Source organism: Ylistrum balloti, unplaced genomic scaffold, assembly GCF_031769215.1.
Source record: "Ylistrum balloti isolate Yb309-2 unplaced genomic scaffold, AGI_CSIRO_Ybal_v1 Utg369772, whole genome shotgun sequence".
In the NCBI taxonomy this organism is placed as follows: domain Eukaryota; kingdom Metazoa; phylum Mollusca; class Bivalvia; order Pectinida; family Pectinidae; genus Ylistrum; species Ylistrum balloti.
This window is the reverse complement of record NW_026781965.1, coordinates 3,296,177-3,312,752: the sequence shown is the minus strand read 5'-3', so window position 1 is coordinate 3,312,752 and position 16,576 is coordinate 3,296,177. Positions and strand designations below refer to the sequence as shown.

General features: G+C 34.7%; 1 protein-coding gene across 1 annotated transcript; it reads right to left on the bottom strand.

Moving 5' to 3' along the window:
- Positions 1-625: 625 nt before the first annotated feature.
- On the bottom strand, positions 626-16,300 carry LOC132543895 (outer mitochondrial transmembrane helix translocase-like). Its single transcript, XM_060207438.1, has 10 exons — positions 16,007-16,300; positions 13,372-13,413; positions 12,296-12,473; positions 11,995-12,063; positions 11,006-11,094; positions 10,246-10,288; positions 9,203-9,399; positions 7,004-7,054; positions 4,306-4,451; positions 626-4,056 (listed from the first exon to the last, which is right to left on the bottom strand). Exons 1-10 carry the CDS (start codon positions 16,298-16,300, stop codon positions 3,939-3,941), a joined length of 1,227 nt encoding a protein of 408 aa, XP_060063421.1. The 3' UTR covers positions 626-3,938.
- Between the last annotated feature and the right edge of the window lie 276 nt (positions 16,301-16,576).

Here is a 16,576-nt window from a genome sequence, read left to right as displayed (position 1 = left end):
TCATAAGTAGTTGAATACAGGTATGTAGGCGTAGACTTCCGAAGGGGAATAACTCACACAGATTTGGTGCGCGCAGATAACACCGGAACAGACCTGGGTATCCCAGGTACGGAGCAGTCGCCGGACAGACTCGTCATTCTGAGCTAACATAAGCTCGTTGGACAGGCTGTTCCATACCTGGGATGCCACAAAACGAAAATATTTCTTCCCATAAGTGGAGGTATTCACCTTAGGGACTCTAACAAGACTGTTTTGTCTAAATTATAAAAAAAACTTCTTTCCTCTCAATAAGGCCTTGTAAAATAGACGGCAAAATACCATTTAAGATCTTGGAAACCTATGGTTGTTTTCTTTGTAATATATCTGCTTATTTGTTTACATATCAATTAATAAAAATGAAGAAACATATATGCATATACCTATTTCAATATGTGATATTCATATTTATAGTGTTTTATCAGTAGATGAAGGAAGACCTTGTACAATCAGCCATCACCGATCAGATAAGCGTTATCATTTCATCATGGCTATTTGTGTTTCGAAACAATACTTGTGAAGTATTTATTGGCAAGAAATCATTGAACCTTATTAAATATACATTACTTAGTAAAAAAAATCAGAGAACTTTAACATGTTACTATGGATGTTGTCTTTATTATTTACTTTTAGATGGCGTTGATTCTACACAAAACAACAAAACAATATACAATGTTATACAACAAAATCTACCTCCATAATCTCTGACGCTGTAACATATTCTACAGGCTAACCAATTCAAACAACAACAAAGATTAAGAAAACATTCAGTTTTACAGCTTCAGGTAATCAAAATTGGGCCATTAAAATGGTACCAGGTTCGAGGTGTAATGTTTGATCTGTACACGAAGTAGACAGATCACAGATCATCCTGTGTTGTGGTTGTTTCCTTGGACAAGATCCTTCACCCCATATACTTTCCCGATGCTTTGGAGAGCATATTAAGTGAGGAAGTCACAACCTTCTACAAGGAAGTCCCACCTAAAAATGACCCTGGGTATTGTTGGGGCAAATAAATTTAACAAACAAACAATAGGTCAATAACTTAAAACATTTAAGTACAAAGGAAAGGTTTTTCTTCATATGCTTTCCACATTTTCAACAATACACACTTTCTCAATCATTTGACTGCAGACTGTTTGACTAGTATGAGTGATAAAACTCTACCCGACAACTCCATCATTCCTCAATAAGCTGTCCACACTGTATTTCACTTGTATCATTAATCTTTTCCCCAGAACTCCATCATTCCTCAATAAGCTGTCCACACTGTATTTCACTTGTATCATTAATCTCTTCCCCACAACTCCATCATTCCTCAATAAGCTGTCCACACTGTATTTCACTTGTGTGATAACAACTATCCCAACAACTACATTTCCTTAATCAGCAATACACATTAAACTGTATATGACACATGTGATAACATCACTTCTCACAACTACATGATTTTCTCATACAGAGTTTGATTTGTGTGATAACACCATACCCCATACACTTCCTTAATTTCTTTACTCATACTGTAGTTGACTCGTGTGAGGTCAACAGACTACATATTTCCTCAAACACCAGTCTTCGTTCTGTACTTACACACTTCCTGGGTTTGCTGCCGTCATACTTTATTTAACTTGTGTGAGATTACCCCCCCCCCCCCCATCTGCACATTTTCTTAATCAGCAGTTCATATACTGTATTAAAATTTGTGATAATATCATTCCCCACATTTAAACACTTTCTCCATCAGCAGTCCTAGCTGTAAACGTGGAACTGACGGTAAATAGTTCTGTTCAAATTCTTGGGTACTCTGATTTACATCCTTACTCTAGGTTGTCTGATCTCCTGATTTATTCAAGGAAGAAAAAAAACAAATACATATGTACAACAAAAATGATAGCAAATGTAAACAAAACATCACACAATCTTAAAATACAGGTCCTGTTTGACATTATCTCATAATGATGACCCATAATATCTGTCTCTGTAACAATACCTTCACAAACATGTTCATTCAGTATTGAGTATTGGCACATCTTCAATATTTTTTTTTTTTGTTTTTTGTGGAGGGTGGGCGGGGGGAGGGGGGGGTCATCAAAACATGATGACATCAGCCCAAGAAATCTTCACCCATGCATCAAAGATTATAAACATCAAAACAAAGGATATTAGTTCTATTAATACTTTTGTTCATTTCTCAATTTCCTCTTTTCATCCATAACAAACTGAATTACACTGATGAAAGCTTACCGGTATATGATGTATTGAAGATCTTCACTCTTTATAGATCAATGGTATCAAACACTTCAGTAGACATATGGGTAGGATGTACCACTGACTGATGAGGGTACAATATACCACTGACTGATGAGGGTACAATGTACCATAGACTGACGAGGGTACAATAAACCACTGACTGATGAGGGTACAATATACCACAGACTGATGTGCATACAATAAACCACTGACTGATGAGGGTACAATATACCACAGACTGATGTTCATACAATATACCACAGACTGATGTGCATACAATATACCACAGACTGATGTTCATACAATGTACCACAGACTGATGTTCATACAATATACCACAGACTGATGTTCATACAATGTACCACAGACTGATGTTCATACAATGTACCACAGATTGATGTTCATACAATATACCAGACTGATGTTCATACAATATACCACAGACTGATGTTCATACAATGTACCACAGACTGATGTTCATACAATGTACCACAGATTGATGTTCATACAATATACCAGACTGATGTTCATACAATGTACCACAGACTGATGTTCATACAATATACCACAGATTGATGTTCATACAATGTACCACAGACTGATGTTCATGCAATATACCACAGACTGATGTTCATACAATGTACCACAGACTGATGTTCATACAATGTACCACAGACTGATGTTCATACAATGTACCACAGACTGATGTTCATACAATATACCACAGATTGATGTTCATACAATGTACCACAGATTGATGTTCATACAATGTACCACAGATTGATGTTCATACAATGTACCACAGACTGATGTTCATACAATATACCACAGACTGATGTGCATACAATATACCACAGACTGATGTTCATACAATGTACCACAGACTGATGTTCATACAATATACCACAGACTGATATGGATACAATATACCAAAGACTGGGATAGATAAAATGTATTGTAGACTCCTGTTGATACAATGTACAAAAGACAGATGTGGATACAATGTACCACAGATTGTGGTGGATAAAATTACTACAATCATCCTTGATACATGATAGCACAGTCTTGGTGGAAACAATGTACCATAAACAAGAAAGGACTTACGTACCACTGATTGGGACAGATAAAAAGTGCCACCATCTAGTCAGAAAACAATGTCCCATACAATGATGTGGATACCAACTTCTACAGACTTGTGTGGATTCCCACTGGGAATGCAGGATACTACAGACTTGTGTGGATCCCCACTGGGAATGCAGGATACTACAGACTTGTGTGGATTCCCACTGGGAATGCAGGATACTACAGACTTGTGTGGATAAAACATGGTAGGAAGAGGCTAACATAGCATAATTACCCAAATATTATGATAGATTTGATAGATTTGCAATAAACTATTTAGTAATATACAAAACACAATAATTAGCATTGGTTCTGAGAACAATTATTGGCCTCATTTCATAGAGACAATTTGTTGCTGCAAAAATACTCCAGTGTCAAAAATTATTAAAAACAAACACCATCACAGCAACACAGTGAATCCAAAGTAGGATGATGTTCTCATTACAATTAACAGAATCCGATTGTATTTTCCAGTAATCATCACTTGCAGAATTTTGATACAAATCATAATGTCTATGGGTATACTGTCATCAATCAAGGGGAGGTAACACTGGCCAAGAGGTTAGATGTTTGGACTCTTTCACTTTGGCCACAGCATACTCAAGGTCAGCCATGCTTATTTTTCTCAATTGTGGCAACTGAGCGTCACTGAAATAAAAGTAATGAAATGAAAGCTACATTCAAAATGAAGAAAAACTACAATAGGTCTTATCTCTAAAAAGCATTACATTTCCAAACTTTTAAAACTTACATTTCATGGTAAGCCACTAGCATAAAAACAGTACTACATTAGTTAAATATCTTATTCCTGATCCTAGAAAAACACTTGTGTTAAAGAATCTAATCTCTCTTGAAATGACATAAAACACAAGATATTCCATGTAATCTTTCACTCACTAGAAATTTTCATCCATGTTGTCCTTGGCTGTCTGCAAGACCTCATGAACTCTGTTGAGAGCACCAAGTCTACAGGCCTCCTTTAGATCACTTCCACAAAAATTTTCAGTGATTTCTCCGAGTTTCTTAAAGTCTAGATCCTCCACCTACAATATCAAAGCAATATCTCAAATGACCTTTGACCTGGAATAGAATGACTCCATGAATATAAATTCAAATACATGTTCATTTTAAAGTAATTAGAAAATAAACTAATGAATTAACTACTATTGTGATATCAAATTAACCCCTTAACAATGATTTCATTCAAACTATATCATTATTTGGAACATTTGGAAACCAGCTGTTTTCTGAAAATCATATTATTCATAGATGTGAAATATTCCGATGATTTCAGAACTTCAGAAACCTAGTCTAATTACATGTGTTTCAAGAATGCTTCATTACCAATGTTTTACTATGTGATAAATAATAATGAAGTGAACTGTGGGCTCACATTAGCATATTACCTACTATCACAAAATGGTATATGTAAAGCCATTACGTGTGACCTTTGACCCATCAGCCTTCAAAGATGATCAGAAAAATTTTGTAGTGATTCTATAGTGTAAACAAAGTGTTCTATTTCTAATTCGTTTTCATCTTTTGTAGTGCTTGTTTTAAGGATTTGTGTACTTTCTCTAATATCTTCAAAATTGAACCAGATAATTAAAGAAAACCCTAATTGCAGTAGTTGACACATCATATAAAACTCACTGATACAAGTGAGTACAACCAACAAGACTGACATCTGGATATGAATTGAAATAAACCAGTTTTAACTGCCTGTTTCCTTCCTTCAGTGAAGTGATTTATACATCACTTTAAAGAAACTCTTATTTCATAAACATTCAAATGTAATTAAATTCAAATAATCCAACAACTCTAACAAGTTAATCCAAAGAATGCAGTTGTAATGCAAGTTTTATGCCAAATACCGACCCTTTGTCACATTCCATGTAAGACACGATGCATTTCTCGCTGATGAAAAGTGACAAAGTTTCCATCCTTAAACTGAAAATCAGAAAAACAGGAAACCAGATGCGCTCTTAACTTGCTAAATCAAATAGTATTTTTTCAACAAGTTTTTGCCACAGTGCAAATCAAATCATAAATGTATATACTTGTTAAATTTATTTTAACTACTAAGTACAATTCTATATCTTAAAAAGATAACTTGTCAGTCACTTTAAATATCCACACACAATCATAAATTGCCCACCGCTGATATAACTGGGAGACACAGATGATTCTCAGTCTGACACTGACATTGTCTCTTATTGACAGTATTTCATGATAGAATGAAGATAAGACAACAGTTTTATCTTTGAGAGATCAAATGAAATAGTGATAAGGACAACTTTGTATATACCCATGCTATGTATATATACAAGAACATGTAACGAAAATCAAGGGGAAAATACAGTTGTGGAAAGACCTTAAAGTATGAGAAAGGACAATATTGACCACAGGAACATGGGTTGTGCTCCAATTTTCAACAAGGTACAACGCACAGAGCAATCTGGTGAGACGGAGGAGATTCAGGGAGACAACCACAATAATCACGGGCTCCTATTATCAGAGGGAGTAGTGCTGAGTGTTGAGATAGACAGAGTGAACTGGCAGGGGTTCTGACAGGACAGGGAGAGGGTAACTATACTGTGGGAAGACAGGATGGAAGAAGTACCAGGAGTTGGCTGTTAACAAAAGCAGAGATGGAGAACTTTCTGCTGGTCAAAGTTACCAGCAGAGATGGAGAACTTTCTGCTGGTCAAAGTTACCAGCAGAGATGGAGAACTTTCTGCTGGTCAAAGTTACCAGCAGAGGTTCCTGGCCAGTCATTTTGAAGAGCCTTAAGACTGCCAGGGGCCAGAGGAGCAGAGATGGAGTACTTTCTGCTGGTCAAAGTTACCAGCAGAGATGGAGAACTTTCTGCTGGTCAAAGTTAACAGCAGAGATGGAGAACTTTCTGCTGGTCAAAGTTACCAGCAGAGGTTCCAGGCCAGTCATTTTGAAGAGCCTTAAGACTGCCAGGGGCCAGAGGAGCAGAGATGGAGAACTTTCTGCTGGTCAAAGTTACCAGCAGAGATGGAGAACTTTCTGCTGGTCAAAGTTACCAGCAGAGATGGAGAACTTTCTGCTGGTCAAAGTTAACAGCAGAGATGGAGAACTTTCTGCTGGTCAAAGTTACCAGCAGAGGTTCCAGGCCAGTCATTTTGAAGAGCCTTAAGACTGCCAGGGGCCAGAGGAGCAGAGAGAAGAAACTGGTAGGGTCTGTAAGCAGACAGACAGAGGTTGCTTCAAAGTGGATATGTTGAAAGATGGAATAATGGTGGAGTAGTCACCAGACAAAGTGTTAGGCACAAGGTGATGGAAGAAATGTAGGTATCACTGCCCATAGCAATGCAGCAGGTTTAGTGAATGGGATTCAAAAACAACTTGAGCACTAGGCTGCAATAACAACATGCAGTGGCCAGAGCCAACAAATCCCTGATCGGGTTAGATCTATCCAGCTCGCACACATTGTGGAAAGTGCCAAAACGTCGGAGGAAGGAAGCTCCATCTGGTGATGAGACTAGCTAGCAGTTGGCTTGTTCCAGTGTATTCAAAGTACTTTTCATTTATAACATCATTTTTGATGCATCAATATAAAACTTACTTGTTCTTTTTCCAGGATAATCTTCAAAATATTACTTCTTTGAATTTTTTCCTAGATAGTGAAAGTAAAAACATTGACTGATGAATATCATGATGTAAATACAAGTCAATTTCATCACAGAATATGTTGACTAGTGATATGTGAAGTAGAAATGTGACCTAGCTCAATTTTCAGTGGCTAAAATATGGACAAGTTTCATTGATATAAACTTCAAAATCACAAGAAGTGATGGACCTTTTGTGTTTGTATTGCAATATGCAAGGGCTATCAGGAATGAAATCATTTCAAAATTAATCTTATCAAAATTGATATTTCATTGTAATTCCTCAGAATTAAGGAGTTGAAAGCATGAAACAAAACTTCATCAACTCATTCATTTGAAATTATTCAATGATCTTATGCTATAGCTATGAGTAGAGTTAGCATAATATTCCATTATAGAACCAGTACACCTGACAAAGACATGTAACCTGCATGGCCAGATATGTTTTATTCTAACATTAATCTAAAGCATATTAACACAACAAAACATGTGTAATGGTATGAAAATATTAACAAACATATCCACATGTTATGGTATGGTAATATTGACACAACAAAACATGTGTAATGGTATGATAATATTAACACAACATATCCACGTGTAATGGTCTGGTAATATTGACACAATAAAACATGTGTAATGGTATGATAATATTAACACAACAAAACATGTGTAATGGTATGATAATATTAACACAACAAAACATGTGTAATGGTATGGTGATATTGACACAATAAAACATGTGTAATGGTATGGTAATATTGACACAACAAAACATGTGTATTGGTATGATAATATTAACACAACAAAACATGTGTAATGGTATGGTGATATTGACACAACAAAACATGTGTAATGGTATGGTAATATTGACACAACAAAACATGTGTATTGGTATGATAATATTAACACAACAAAACATGTGTAATGGTATGGTGATATTGACACAACAAAACATGTGTAATGGTATGGTAATATTGACACAACAAAACATGTGTAATGGTATGATAATATTAACACAACATATCCATGTGTAATGGTATGGTAATATTGACACAACAAAACATGTGTAATGGTATGGTAATATTGACACAACAAAACATGTGTAATGGTATGATAATATTAACACAACATATCCATGTGTAATGGTATGGTAATATTGACACAACAAAACATGTGTAATGGTATGATAATATTGACACAACAAATCCATGTGTAATGGTATGGTAATATTGACACAACATATCCATGTGTAATGGTATGATAATATTGACATAACAAAACATGTGTAATGGTATGGTAATATTGACACAACAAATCATGTGTAATGGTATGGTAATATTGACACAACAAAACATGTGTAATGGTATGGTAATATTGACACAATAAAACATGTGTAATGGTATGATAATATTGACACAACAAATCCATGTGTAATGGTATGATAATATTAACACAACAAAACATGTGTAATGGTATGGTAATATTGACACAACAAAACATGTGTAATGGTATGGTAATATTGACACAACAAAACATGTGTAATGGTATGGTAATATTGACACAACAAAACATGTGTAATGGTATGGTAATATTAACACAACAAAACATGTGTAATGGTATGGAAAGTTTTTTTTATCTATTTTTTTATACCTTTTTAAATTTCTGTACATTTTCGTAAACAACTACAAGCAACTTTTCCCATATTAAAGGCAACTCAGGCCATAATTGAATTTCAACTGCACAAAGGAACTCAAGTTACTGTCTGTAAATAGCTTTATAACATGAGCAACAGTGACCCATGACCTTTGGCCTTTTTAAAGATATTTCATGTAGGAATCAGAATATGAAGTCAATGATTCATTGATTCAAATCACATTTTTGTGTGAATGAAAATCTATAGTAACTCTATATATAACTCCTATGTCTGACACATATATCTTTATTTTATATATAGATGTGTAACATAAATTAAAGTATACCTATATGTTCAGCAGATGCCTACCAATATATATGTCATCTTTATTATGATATTTCACTTATGTATTATTTTTGGAACTAAACAAGTTGCTTATAAATACTGAGGAGTAAGTTAAAGTTGAACCTGCATTCAACATCCTACAACAAATAAATGCTGCTAAATCAGATAAACATACTGGTTTGTTGATCTGAATCATACACGGCATCCTTCGGAGTATGGCGGCATCAACATCCTGTGGCCTGTTAGTGGCACCGATCACCATAATCTGAGAGTTGGGGTCTGTGATGATTCCATCCCACAAACTCATAAACTGAGTTTTCATCATGGCTGTGGCTTCATGATCATGTGACTGACGTGCACGGAGAAAAGAATCTGGAAAAGTGGGACAACATATTTGTGACTATCATACATTTCAACTGGTGGTATGCAAAATTATCGTATGAAAAACAAAACTTTAACAATGTTAAAGACCCATGGGTCTTGACAGTCGTCAGAGTATAAATGCCTATATATGATATAAGGATATTAAGGAACAATTATTAAATAATTTAAAAATAGTTTGGATTGTTTTAGCAGTGAAGGTTGAAACTTCTCCTCATTTCAGTTTCTCCACCATCCCACAAAATTTCAGTTCCATTGAACCAGTGAAACTTTATAAGTTTAAAATGTGTTTTTCATGATGGCGGTCGTGGCAATCATACTGGATTTTGGCTTGATACGCAAAATAGTGACACATTGTCAGGACTACCTAAGGATCATTTCAGGCAAGTTTCAGCAAAATTCTGTTGCTGGAACTTGAGAAGATGTTTAAATTAGGTGTTGTTCGGGGAAACCATGATTGCAAAATCATGCTACAAATGGAAGACCTAAATTAAACTTTGACCTGTAAAATTACAATAATTTGTTTGTATCCTTTCCATGAATTTTCAGCTCAATGGCACCAATGGAATTTAAGAAGAAGTTTTTGAAGACGGAGGTCATGCATGACAGCACACTGACGGACAAAACATAATGGCTATATGTCAATATGACCTGACCAAAAACAATGTATTTAGTGAAATTAATGTATTTCAAAGTCAATTTTATTTCTATTGATAAAACTTAACCTTAACATTGCACAAATAAACATATGTCACATGTGACAAAAATTCTCAAATAATGACAGAGAAATACGCACACATTTCATTCTTCTTGTTCTATTTCACTCCTGCTGCTTACCTATTTCATCAATAAATATGATGCTTGGTTGTAGTTTAATGGCCTGTGAAAAAAAAAATTTGAAAAAGAAAATTAAAAATCTCATTTCACAAAAATTGAAGAACTGAAATATGTCTGAAAGATTAGCTAAATATTTCAATGTCAACTGAGAAAAGATAAACACTAGATAATGAAACCGTCCCCTTTTAACACCTGACCATGAAACTAACCCCTTGCCATTTTGGTGAAAAGTGAGTCAGTTATTCACTATCAATATGCCTCCTCTTTGAGAAATAAATGGTTTGGACAAGAACTGTTTGCTGTTCTAGGACTTTCTGTCACACTACCCAGCAGGTAATCAGAATCAACATATCTGTTATTTTTCATAAGACTTCAGCCCGTCAAACGAGATGCCGCAGACATTATTCTAAGGGAAAGATGTACCTATTGACGAACAAATGGATTGCTATGATGTATTCCAGATAAAAGAATTATGGTCCTTTGACTGGCATCGAGTGTGTATATCTGTACGTGATGCTCAGATAATGACACAAGATTTCTCTTTAAATAAAATTGTGTTTGTCATGATAGACAAAGAGTGGGTGAGTTAATCTACACTACATGTATCAACTGAATGAATGATTAAGTAACAAAATACACCATCAATTCTAAATACATGTATATCTGAAATCATTTACCTGACTTTTCGCACAATTACCACAATATATAATTGTATGATATAAATTTTCAGTCACTGTTGTTAACAGTAGAACAACCTTACCAATGAGAATACAGCTTCAGCACGCTTTTGTGATTCTCCATACCATTTGTCAACCAGTGAAGATATTTGTAAGTTAATAAATCGAGCACCTGCAACAAAAATAACTCAAATTAAATTATGTTTTATGTGTTATTAGGTAATAAGCTAGCATTAACCATTCATTATTTAAGCTTAACTTTGATAAGTTTTTAAATAATTCTTCATGACCCCTTGAGTTTGACCAATCATTATCAATATCCAATCATAAGGTGTTTTCTGCAATGACATACCTGCAGAATCTACTGAAATCACAAATCGTCTCCTACATGACATACCTGCAGAATCTACTGAAATCACAAATTGTCTCCCACATGACATGCCTGCAGAATCTACTGAAATCACAAATTGTCTCCTACATGACATACCTGCAGAATCTACTGAAATCACAAATTGTCTCCCACATGACATACCTGCAGAATCTACTGAAATCACAAATTGTCTCCTACATGTCATACCTGCAGAATCTACTGAAATCACAAATTGTCTCCTACATGACATACCTGCAGAATCTACTGAAATCACAAATCGTCTCCTACATGACATACCTGCAAACTTTGCAGAAATCATTAATTGTCTCCTACATGACATACCTGCAGAATCTGCTGAAATCACAAATCGTCTCCTACATGACATACCTGCAGAATCTACTGAAATCACAAATCGTCTCCTACATGACATACCTGTAGACTTTGCTGAAATCATGAATTGTCTCCTACATGACATACCTGCAGATTTTGCTGAAATCATGAACTGTCTCCTACATGACATACCTGCAGAATCTACTGAAATCACAAATCGTCTCCTACATGACATACCTGCAGAATCTACTGAAATCACAAATCGTCTCCTACATGACATACCTGTAGACTTTGCTGAAATCATGAATTGTCTCCTACATGACATACCTGCAGATTTTGCTGAAATCATGAACTGTCTCCTACATGACATACCTGCAGATTTTGCTGTAGCTTTGGCTAGCATGGTTTTACCACAACCAGGAGGACCATAGAAGAGCACACCTGGAATATATACCTTGTATTTAATGATGGTGTATAACCAACAACAATATGTAGACGTTTACTATTGTACAATACAGACAATAATATACATATTACATATCAGAGCATTTTTCTCCTTCCAAAGATTACCTTAACCTACAAGATATACACATCAACTTCAACATTAAACACAAGCAAAAAAAACAAAAAGAAAATATAGTACATATTGGGAACAAGACACGTTACAGGTTACCTTTTGGAGATTGAAGAAGTGAAGAGTTCATGAAGAGATCCCTTCTCCTGAAGGGAAATATAACTGTCTCTTTAATTTGTTCTACCACCTCCTCAAGACCCCCAATGTCTTTCCAGTCCACAGACACACTCAGAGGATCCACCAAGTTAGCAGCAATACATAGCTCATGATCAGACAGCTGAGATGATGGTAAACAAATACCAAACCATATCATAGCAAAAAATCATTTAGAATGTGTGACAAGATAAACCAGTATTATTTTATATTCAATCAGTAAACTATCCCATAATTTCATCCTATTGTTGATTACAATTGTCTCAATATATGTTTACATAACTGTTGTAAGAACAATGGCTTAAGAAGAAGGGAAAAATTAACCTTAATAATGTGAGGAACAGAATCTAACACTTGCTTGCTTTTCATATGAGATTCTAGATAAAATCTACTGACATAACTTTTCTGATGAAAATTTATTTCATAAACCTCAAAAAAAAAAGAAATTCATATGAAAGCTTCTATATTCAAACAACCCTCTAAATATGGTTGATGAATGACACTCTGAATGTTGCTTGATGATCAGACTTGTCATTTAAGTTTGGATACTCTAAAGTATGCAGGTTGACTTCATATAACTTAGACATATGAACATAGAGAAACAATCACAACACAACCTGACATACTCTGCTGATGGTTATTTATTTAACTGGTTTCACTCCAGAGAAGGATTAGTCAGTGTGCTCTGTCACCTTGGTGTTTGATGATGGGGGGGTTACATTCATGATACATAATTATAAATGGAATGATTGGTTTGACTTCCTGGTCAATGTTAATTTTCATTATGAAGTAACTATCTGTTTTCCCACTTTTAAAGACTAAGGGGAACCTACATATGAAATATGAGAACAATACATCAACTTCTTTAGACATAGTGGTAATAAGAATGGATGGACAGATGGATGAAGAGCACGCAATTTGAACAGTCCACCAACTAATGAATTGTCAAAAGAATTAATTGTATAGCTTTCAGAATAAATATAGGAAATAACAGTAACTGTAGAACAAAACAATTCACTCACCTTCACATCCTTCACACCTAAAAGTTGAAGCATTTTCTGAGCCTGCAACAAATCATACAATATTATCAATGATATTCAAGCTAAAACATAATACATATAGCAGGATTTAAATATGTAAATAAGTCCAACGAAACACCATTTCATATTAGTAAGTATTATACACCTGTTTCTAATTTAAGAGTGGCTAGCAGCTATGACAAGATTTTAAATATAAATGGTGAAAAATAACATTAAACACCAAACTATTTCCTTAAGTCATGTATGATTATAAGACGTTCTTATATGATGGAGGGGTAACAACACTGGAAAATGAAGAAAGAGATGACATTGGAGTAACAATAGACAAAAACTTAACGTTCCAAAACCATATACCTGATACAATGACAGGTAAACCAATAGGTGGAATTATGAGGAGATCCTTTCTATACATGGATCACAAAATGTTTAGTTTACTATTCAGGGTTTCGGAAACCAGAACGTTAACAGACATGGAAAATGTTGACAATAAAGAAAGATTACAAATGTTGAATCTATAATCTTTGAAGTTCAGACGTATAAGAGGGGACATGACAGAGGTGTTCAAGATCTTGTGTGAGAAGTACCACAAGAGGCAAAATGATAAGGACTGGCTTACTTCAGACCAACGACAACTACAAACATCCATCAACTGGAAAACACACTGGACAAACTATGGCAAAATCATCCAATGACTTTAGTATAGAGTAAGATCTTTTCTGAGCTGCCTATAGCAGAACCAGGGACGTAGATAATATGTTACCTACATCACTGGCAGAACAATAGATCTTGTAGGAAGATACAACATAAGTAAACATAGTAAAAATTGTGTAAACAACACAAAGAAGCGAATTACTGTTAAAAAAAAAACATGAATATGGTCAAGGAAAAATATTAACTTCAAAATGATAGAGAAATTGTCCTACATTTTAGGGATTGTTGGCGCTTTGAGTAATCAATTATATATAATAAGTTACCCAAATGCAGCGTCATATAAGATAGAAACACATAAAGTTCTTTTAACAATTTGCAACCAACAAGAGCATCATATTTTTGCCATGGCTCAATAACCAATGCAACCTTGTACATTTTTACACAAAAAGTTGTGAATTAAGTTGTCTCCTTTTTGTAAAAATCACAAACTTCATCACCTCCATTGATTATCGATGGCTTATAATGTGACTAAAAATAGAACACAGAAAAATTCATGCTATACACTGTAGTCAATGGAGAACAAAGTTAGTGACATAAATTGTCATTTTAACACAGAGTAAGATAACAGAAATAAACATTTCCTATACAATTACATAATTGTGTGGACATCCGTTTTGGATCATTAGGTATTTCAGAAAGGCCATTTTTTCAAGGAACATGTACTATTGACCTGCATGAGCTTGTACCAAGATAATTTTGGTTGCTGTAACATGTCACGCTTCCAGAAAGAATAAAAAATAGTGATTTTAATCATTCACCATAAAATATTGTGTGTTTATATTTTATGGCAAATCTGTGTATTTTTCCTTTATACACATTTTCACATGTCAAACATATTTGGAGATATGATGAAATAACCATGCAATCCATCCTCAGATGCCAGTGTTTGTTGAATAAAATTCGACCATGAATAATAGGCCATGCCGTTTTTCATATTTTAGGCTACAAAAGTCCAAACATGCACATCTTATAATATCGGAAAAGTGGTGTTTTTTAAATTATCACTTTTGATAATGGAGTTCTGATTTTAATCAACAAGTGAATTGTAGACTGCCCGATGAAAAATTAACTTTATTTAGATAGTTTGTGCTGTAAAGAAAAAATTTGCCAAGAAATATGGTTTGTTTGAGAAAAAACAACCAAAAAATAAAAACTTGAATCTAACTTATTAAATATGCACACATCAACACAGATATCGACCATTTTTGCACCATTAGCTTATTTTGATTACTTTCTGTCATCCGAATGTCATTTCCATTCAAATGATGATTTTATGTATTACATGTGTACTTCTGGGTCACTGTAAGCCATCTTAAGCATCTCTGATGTTTTGTGATGTCATCAGAAATACCAGCGCAGTCACATGTCCGATACACAGGTCAATCATTTCAGGTGATCTGTGGATATCTTATAGAAAAATACTGGTTTGTAAAATAAACCTTATAATAGAAACAAATTGAATTAATTTACGTATTTGTTTGGTGGCAATTTGTTGACATAGTGTAGCTAGCTTGAAAATGTTCTTAAGTGGTTCCAAACTAATGAGCCCAGGAGAAAGTTTATGAAGAAAGGAAGAAATGAATAAACTTATCTCATTTTATACAATGTCACATTGGTTATTGGGTCACACCCTGGGATGACACCTTTTTTGTTGCAACTTTTTAAACAAACATGATGTGATTCTATTTCAGAATGACCCTGCATTTGGTCAACTAACTGATTAACCAAAGCGGCAAATATCCCTCAAATACAGGACTATTATCATATGAGGGGTTGTGCCCAAACTGATTAGGTAGACCTAATGCAGCCGTACTATACCAGATGTCAGACGTCCTCCTGTGCTGGGATTCGTGTGTAATTTTACTTCCACAAAATAATCAATGTTATGTAAAAGATCACTATTTACCCTTGCTGTTGCGGATTTTCTTTCTTTGTGCGTTGGATCCATTACGTTTGACAACCATTTTAGAGCAAAATATGTTATCCCAAATGATGCGGCCAATCCTATGAGCGTTGACAATAGTTTGGCTGTCAGCTCTTGCTTTCCAACCTTGGACAATAGTTCTCCATTTTCTTCCATGGCAACATTTGTGGCTGATAAACAATTTCCAGAAAGATTGGATTTAAGAAAGGATCGAGATGAAGCGAAAGCACGAAGTAAATGTCGACTGAGGGTTTCGTCACCCAAGGGGCCCGCCATCTTTGTTTTTCATGGAACGTATCGATATTGAAAACTTAGCTATACGTCGACAAAAAGGTGTTTCTTTAAACGCTTGTTTTAAATTCTCAACAAAAAAAGAAATCTAAAAAGAAAATATTTCATAGTAGATATAATTTTGACGTTCCGCTAATATAGTTTTATATTAACACCCTTTTTTCAAAGTGAAAGTAGACAGCACACGCCGCTCTAACAGAGTTATCGTTCTTTAAGGTACTCTATGTACTCTATGTAACACTATAGAATCTACAGTGTTTA

What these genes read in the sequence shown, in the direction of transcription:
- LOC132543895 (XM_060207438.1), bottom strand. Translation starts at nt 16,300, where the DNA reads ATGGCGGGCCCCTTGGGTGACGAAACCCTCAGTCGACATTTACTTCGT. An exon ending in CATATTTATTGATGAAATAG is followed by an intron (nt 9,400 to 10,245) that starts GTAAGCAGCAGG and finishes CCACTTTTCCAG; the next exon opens with ATTCTTTTCTCCGTGCACGT. An exon ending in TTATCCTGGAAAAAGAACAA is followed by an intron (nt 4,452 to 7,003) that starts GTAAGTTTTATA and finishes TTGATATTGTAG; the next exon opens with GTGGAGGATCTAGACTTTAA.